Raw genomic sequence first — 7,825 nt, 5'->3', positions numbered from 1 at the left:
AGATTGAACCCAAAGCTAAGCACTTCTCCCATTGCAAGAAAGATCAATCTAGTAGGTCAAACCAAACTGATAATTCAAAGAGATTTGCAAAGACAAACCAATTATACATAAAAGAATTCAGAGGAGATTCAAATATTATTCATAGATAAACTGGATCATAAACCCACAATTCATCAGATCTCGACAAACACACCGCAAAAGAAGATTACATCGAATAGATCTCCAAGAAGATCGAGGAGAAATTTGTATTGAGATCCAAAGAGAGAGAAGAAACCATCTAGATAATAACTATGGATCGGTAGGTCTGAAATAAACTACTCACACATCACCGGAGAGGCCATGGAGTTGATGTAGAGGCCCTCCGTGATCAATGCCCCTCCGGCGGAGCTTCGGAAAAGGCTCCGAGATGGGATCTCTCGGGTACAGAAGGTTGCGGCGGTGGAATCAGGTTTTTGTGGTGCTCCTGGATGTTTGGGGGATACGTGGATATATATAGGAGGAAGAAGTACGTTGGTGGAGCATCGAGGGGCCCACGAGGGTGGAGGGCGCGCCAGGGGGTAGGCGCGCCCCCTGCCTCGTGCCCTCCTCGATCGTTTCTTGACGCCCACTCCAAGTCTCCTGGATCACATTTGTTGAGAAAATCACGTCCCTGAAGGTTTCATTCCGTTTGGACTCCGTTTGATATTACTTTTGTTCGAAACCCTAAAATAGAAAAAAAAAACAGCAATTTGGGCTGGGCCTCCGGTTAGTAGGTTAGTCACAAAAATGATATAAAAGTGTAAAATAAAGCCTATTAACATTCAAAAAAGATAATATAATATCATGAAGCAATCAAAAATTATATATACGTTGGAGACGTATCAGCAGTGTGGGTTCTTTTTGTTTGAGGGAACCAAAGAAATTAAATTCGCTTGTGTGGCTAGGAAAACAAAGAAATTAACAATCAAAGAGGTGCATGCATTATTAACACCTATACCTGGTCATCCATCGGGCCGGGCCGGGCTTCGGGCCGAGCCTGACCAAGCCCGAGGTAAAAAAACTCAGGCCCGAGCCCGGCCCGCCACTGCAAAAAGACCCCCGTGCCTCGGGCTGGGCCTGACCAAGCCCGAGGTAAAAAAACTCAGGCTCGAGCCCGGCCCGCCATTGCAAAAAGACCCCCGTGCCTCGGGCCGGGCCTCTTCAATAAACGTCAAAAACAACGGGCCCAGGTCGGGCCGACCTAGTTTTTGGGCTCAAAATATAGGCCCGAGCCTGGCCCGGGAGCAACGTCGGGCTTTTTCGTGTCGGGCCGGGCTACCCATGGCCAGGACTATTAACACCTCAGCCTCGATGGAGACGATCGCGGCCAGGGCCATCTTAGTGGAGTAGAACACTATAGCCGCTGCACGGCTTCCTTGCGACTCAATAAACCCTTTCAGGGTCTGAACAGACTGACAAATTTATCTTGAAAACCAACTCTTCTGAAGCCTTAATCTGATTTCTGTTTTTTTACGAGAAAAACAAGTCTAAATGTGTAGCCTACCTGTCGGCTGCCTAATTTGTCTTCAAAGTAAATTCCTCCGGAGTCTAAGAGTTGGGTTATTAATCCGATTTTTGATTTTTCACGAGAAAAATAAGACTACATATCGGAGTTCGCCTACCCGCAGTCGTCGGGTGCATAACACACCGATGAACGTTTTTACGGACGCGCTAATTTTCTTTCCAGTTGCAAGGTACGGACATATGTGCTAGTAATAAGTAACAAGGGTACACGCACTATGTTGCACATGTTTTTTTTTGTGGGACAGTCTTGGTCACACTCAACAGGCGGCAGTTGAATGAAGAAAACCGACCGGCCCCTCTTGATGGGCCCAGCCCAACAGCCAGCAGGGGAGGCGGTGCAATGTAGCGCATGTGCGTGATGTACCGCCACTGTGCAGTGCATGGCCGTGGTGCCTCCCGAAGAGGGAGCCCGTATAACCTGCGAACCTTCCCTCACCCATTTCCCAGCCAGCCAGTGTAGCAGTTGAGCTCGATCGTCCTGTTCCTAGGGGAATTCGGCCTCCGCTAACTAATCACATGCAGACGCTCACTGTGCAGCTGTGTGCGCATGGGCCGAAAGAAATTAATCACCTGCCCGGCCCCAACGTCGAAGGCACGGCGTCTTTCTCCTGCGCCTCATTGTCAACCCCGAGAAACAACCCCCTTGGACAAATTGGTCACGCGATCTCTGCCTCTCTGGTGGTTAGTGGTTACCCGTGCAGCACGCAGTACATACGTACGGCGCGTACGGCGCTTGTGCTGTACAAAATGCGCTCCGTTTTTCCTCGCCAACTACCAGTGCCAGCCATATACACGCGAGACCGCAATGAGCCGCCCATGCCCTCAGGCCAACTCCGACGACCTTAAATAGTTCGGCCGCGTTTGTTTAGAGGTAAACAGACAGAAAACAAGGAGCAAATCTACAAACATTGTTTTTCTGTTTTGCCGTCGACGTATTCCCGGCTTAAATTTAGGTCGTATTTGCGTCGAAATAGGCAGCGCGGAGACAGGTGGGATGCGTGCCCTTATCGCGTCTAGAAAAACGACCGGCCGCCACAATTTCATTGTCCTATTCAAACAGACAAAATCTAAATAAAACGGACGTCCGTTTAGGATTTGGGTTGGAGTTGGCCTCAGATACCGATCAGGTTTGTGTGATCTCCGGGCACGTACCAAGGTAGAGTAGTACCAGACCTCTGATGATTAGGCAGAGGCGCCGAGGAGAAATGGAAATGGAAAACTCCGTGCCTTCCTTTTCCTGTGAAATCCAATCCCCGCTACGTTATCGCTAGCGAGTCCTCTTGGCTTGAGCCTTCTCGCCTCGCCCGCTGCACCGTGCTGTTGCGCCATCGGTTGTCTGTCAGTACTCGCTACAGAGGGCAGCTCCACGTCTCTCTCGGCCGGACGGAATCCCGCCTTCTCTTTCCGCCCTTAACTGTAATCCGTCCATCCGTCCGTCCGTCCGTCCGACCGGCCGGATAGCGAGGCCGGCCGAGAGCAGCCAGCCAGCCGGCTACCTACAAGATGAGCTCGGTATCGCCATTCCCACCCCCCTCGCCGTCGAGCGCGAGCGTCCCGATGGTGGTGATCACCGTGGTGGGGATACTCGCGGCGTTCGCGCTGCTGGCGGGCTACTACGCCTTCGTCACCCGGTGCCAGCCGCTCCGCGCGCTGCTCTCGCGCGGCGGCCCCACGACGTCGGTGAGCCCCGGCCCCTCCCCGCCGGCGGCGGCCGACGAGAAGCGGGGCCTCGGGCTGCCGCTCATCCGCATGCTCCCCGTCGTCCGGTTCACGGCGGCGGAGGACGCGGCGGCGCCGAGGATCTCCGTGTCGGAGTGCGCCGTGTGCCTGAGCGAGTTCGCGGAGCGGGAGCGCGTGCGGCTGCTGCCCGGCTGCTCCCACGCCTTCCACATCGACTGCATCGACACCTGGCTGCAGGGCAGCGCCCGGTGCCCCTTCTGCCGGAGGGACGTCACCCTGCCGGCGCCGCACGCGCAATACCATCGGCCGCCGCCGCCCTTCCGCCGTCGGGACGAGCAGCTCCCGACCAGCGCCACCGGCGGCAACGACAACGGCGGGAGCATCGTGATCGAGGTGAGAGGGGAGCGCGAGACCTGGTCCGACGGCAGGAGGGGCCGGAAGAAGAAGGCGGAGAGCCTGGGCGACGAGGCGGTGGACACGAGGACGAAGAAAGGGGAGTTCGCGGCGGTGCAGCCGATGCGGCGGTCGCTCTCCATGGACTCGTGCGACGCCAAGCGGCGGCAGCTCTACCTGTCCGTCGTCCGGGAGTTCCTCGCGCAGAGCTAGGCAGGCGTCGTCGTAGCAGCGGTGGTGGTAGTACATTCATCATACATACAGTACCATTCTTTCTTCGACCGATCGATTGTAGTAGTACATTAGCCTCCGTACGTTGCTGTAGCGGTGGTACGCCTAGCGTACGTAGGCACGTGTAAATTCACTCCTCGACCGCGGCTAGATGCATGGCATGGCGGTCGTCTCTAATTTTTTGTGGGCAGTCCATATGTACAGGGGCAATTAAGCAAGTGTTTCCTCTGTTTCATAATATAAAAGTGTTACTAGTGTCGAGAGCACATCTGTATTATGAAACAGAGAGAGTAGTAGTGAGTAAGCTATAGTAGAAGCAACAACCTTGCAGACATTTGGTGACGGTATTTTAAAAACAACAAAAAACATGTTTAGACGTTTCGGAAAAATCTAGAAAAAAATCCATGGAAACATACATGTGTTCCGCATGAACTTGTGAAATTTCGTTTAATGATACTGCGATCTGTAGGTTGTAAAAAGGGAAACATTTCCGGGCCAACAACAAAACTAAAGGGCCTAATTTGAATATACGTACTTCTGCATGCCCTATGTGAAAGTATAATGTTGTGAAACTTTGCATATATATATATATATATATATATATATATATGTGTGTGTGTGTGTGTGTGTGTGTGTGTGTGTGTGTGTGTGTGTGTTTGTGTGTTCACAAAATAATCAATTTTTTCACACTGGAAAGTTGAATTTTGAAGATGAGCTCCGTGTAGCTCGAGCCTCCGTTGGCAATTTCCGCAACAATGCATGACTATTCACAGAGGAGAAACAAAAGGATGGTATCTACACGTACTAGCATTCTAGCTATGTTGGGTGTGGGAGTGTACGTACGTACGTACATGTTGTGGCCGGTGGGCAGCCGGGCGCGGTAGCTAGCTACTAGGTGCGGCGTTGTTTGCACGTCTCTTTCGGATGGATCTTGCGCTTTACAGTTGGCGGGTGGATGGATGGATGGATGGATCGATCGCATGCATTTCCGCGGGACCTTAATTAGCCCATGATGAGACATAACCTAGCCGTCTTCTTCAACTTCCAGATTCTGTGACGGGCAACGAGTTTGTAGATCCTCTCTTCAATTTGACTGAGGGCCTCGAACCGCCCACAACCTTCTACATCGTGCAGTTGGAATGTGTTTTGTGATACAACGCCGGTCATGTCTTCGGTCACGGGCTGGTCTGAACGTTTTTTTCTCGTAAACCAGAAGCAAACCAAAGGATTTTACGGGTGTCTAGATCGTTGCCACGCTCGCTTCTAGAGTGTAAAATGACCAGAGATTCACATTAGTCGTAGAAAACTTAAGTATTTATTGTGAATATCTTGTAGCCCTCGAAGCCAGCACGGCTCACATGCCTCTAGAGAAGGTTGGGAGTAGTTAAACCAGCGCGTGTGACGAGGAACCTACTCCGGTGTCCTCAGCGCCATACATCTATCCCTGTGCCGGCCAACATTAATCACGTCTGCGGTCGGCGTCTCACATCCGCCCGCTATCTAAATATGGCCAGACGCTGAGCAAAAACCACACGACTCCTCCGCTCTCTATCTCCTCTTTGTACCACACCCATCATGGCCGCTGGCTCCAAAGTCTTCTAGGACGGCCTCTCCGGCAAGCAGAAGAAGGAGCTCCGATATTGCAGCCACCTAGGTTGCCCGACATGCCCTCCGGAGTAGGCGCCAACGTCTCCAGGATGTCCTTGCATGTCCAGGCTGGCCAACGTCGTCTCTTGGCAAATCCGCCGCGAGCGATGGCGGGAACGAGTCCGGCAAGCGGAGGAAAAAGCCATATTCGCGAATGTTGACACGGCGGCATAGGAATTTGACTAGGGCACCGACAATAACTCGCCATCTCCATGGCGGCCGCGTGCCTGTGCAACGACGACCAAGGCGACATGTCCACGATCTCCGCCGAGATCAAGGAAAAGTAAAACATGTTGGACTGTAGATGGGCTTAGGAAGATACAAGACAATAATTCCTGATTAATCTCTAAGACACATTTAGGTGCATGACAAGTGGTGAAAAATTTAGTACCATACAGCTACGGTAAGAAAAGTGAGACTCCTTTATAAGGGTTGCTCTACCACATGCATTTGGGAACTTGGGAAAAGGAGCTATACACGCACACTCCTCCTCCCTCGCTTGTCTCGCCTCGTCAAGGCGCGCGCGCGCGCCGCGGGTTGCGAAAATGAGCCGAGCCTTATTTTTATCGGTCAAGAATGGTTAATTAATTACTGATTAATTAACCAGTTGCTAATAGAAGTGCCACTGTCCGAGATGTTGGACTGTGGGCCGTTCGCGGACTCGGTCGTGGGCATGAGCCCAGGCCCATCTCCTTGCCGGCCTACATAAGGAGGCGTGGGCCAGTGGAGTGAACCTAACTCACTCCCTCCCTCCTGCACAACCCTAGTCGTCATCTATTGTTCCTCTCAGTGTGCTGCTTCTGGCGATTCCATCTCGACGACCGCGTGCATGGTTGGTTAGGAGAGCAGGTGCCTCCGAAACCCTGTCGTTCGAGGTCCTGTCCAGGAGAACGGCAATAAGTTTTTTGTGGAGCGTCTTGACGCGACTTCTCACGATCCGTTCCCAGAAGGCCGCACCATCGAAAGAATTAACACGCCAAAAGGGCCACCAGCTTTCCCCCAAAAAGGGAGATCCGCTGCTTACTGCTCACGAAAACATCCGACCTTATGGTCAAGTCGCCCGCCTATCTTTCTGATCTCATTCGTTGTCCGATCACATAAAAAGTCATGAGATTTAAAAAGAAATGTGAGAATGTAGTTGCAGATGTAAAAAAAAGCTATTTACCAAGTGAGTCTGTGCAACATGCTACGAAGCATAAGAAACATTTTGAATCTCATTTGCACCCGGATTCAGCTTCTTTCAAACTAGCAAATGCACTTTCAGAGCCAACAACGGATCGGCTTGGCCCATTCCCCATCCGGGGAAGAAAGAGTACCTATATCTGCATCTACTAAGTATGCCCTAAAATTCATTTTATGATCTGGTCTTTCCCAACGAAAATGGAAAGGGTTGTATTACATCGAGATGTCGATTCATTCTTCGCCCCAAATGAGATGGGGAATTAGTCACCTATGTCCCTTCGTCTTTCTGAAAGGAATCGAGGCCCGACCCGATAGCTCTTTTTTTTCTCAAATGACCTATTTCACATAACCGATATTGATTACAAATTTTGCCTTGCATCACATTATCGTGGTGATCAATTCCTTTCATGGATCGATTGAAACAACCGATTTTGACGTATTAATTCAAGATAGGTAATTTTCCTCAAGGTCATAAAGATCGGTCATCTAGCATGGACTTCCCGTCTGCCTCTGCTTCCTTCTCCTGCATCGACTCCATCGTTGACGATGAAGCCGCCAAGAAGAAGACCTCGACCAATGCCGAGGCTGCTGCTGCCGCCGTCGCGTTGGCCTGGTCAACCAGAGGGTATGATTCGTTCATCCCCTTTTTTGCTCATTCATGTGCTAGCCATATATGTTCTGTTCATAGATGTTTCGATTCTATGTATTGTACGTGTTCACATGGTTAGGTATCGGTATGAGTTGTATATTATGATTGCCATGTCTATTATCTACTCGTGGATTAGATTAGTAGAAAATATCGTAATATTTCCAACAGAACATGGGGCCGCTGCCGCTTGGGTCCCACGAAGGCCACCGCCTGCCGCCTCGCCAGGTTTCACAACCAGTGACTTGCCCAGTTCGCGGTGGTCTTGGCCACGACGACCGCCTTCCCCGGCCCAAAAACAACTTTGATCTGTGCTTCGCGGCAGCGGAGGGAAGCTACTCTTCCCCTCCCGCTGAAGCATATCCATCTGAGGCTCACGACAGTCCGATGAGCGAGCTGTCGGATATAGGAAAGACATGTTGTGGGAATGGAGATTGGCCGAGGCCGGCTATAGACTAGTTTAGCCTAGTCCGGTATAGTTTAGTTAGAATATGTTTGAAACGT

The 7,825-nt window shown here is 51.2% G+C and overlaps 1 protein-coding gene across 1 annotated transcript; it reads left to right on the top strand.

Moving 5' to 3' along the window:
- Positions 1-2,724: 2,724 nt before the first annotated feature.
- Positions 2,725-4,107, top strand: LOC125554283 (RING-H2 finger protein ATL1-like). Its single transcript, XM_048717858.1, has one exon. The coding sequence runs from the start codon at positions 3,046-3,048 to the stop codon at positions 3,826-3,828; it is 783 nt and encodes a 260-aa protein (XP_048573815.1). The 5' UTR covers positions 2,725-3,045; the 3' UTR covers positions 3,829-4,107.
- Positions 4,108-7,825: the final 3,718 nt, after the last annotated feature.

The sequence above is a fragment of the Triticum urartu genome, chromosome 4 (assembly GCF_003073215.2).
Source record: "Triticum urartu cultivar G1812 chromosome 4, Tu2.1, whole genome shotgun sequence".
NCBI classification, from domain to species: domain Eukaryota; kingdom Viridiplantae; phylum Streptophyta; class Magnoliopsida; order Poales; family Poaceae; genus Triticum; species Triticum urartu.
Note: the sequence above shows the minus strand (reverse complement) of the source record. Positions and strands in the feature narration are given on the sequence as shown.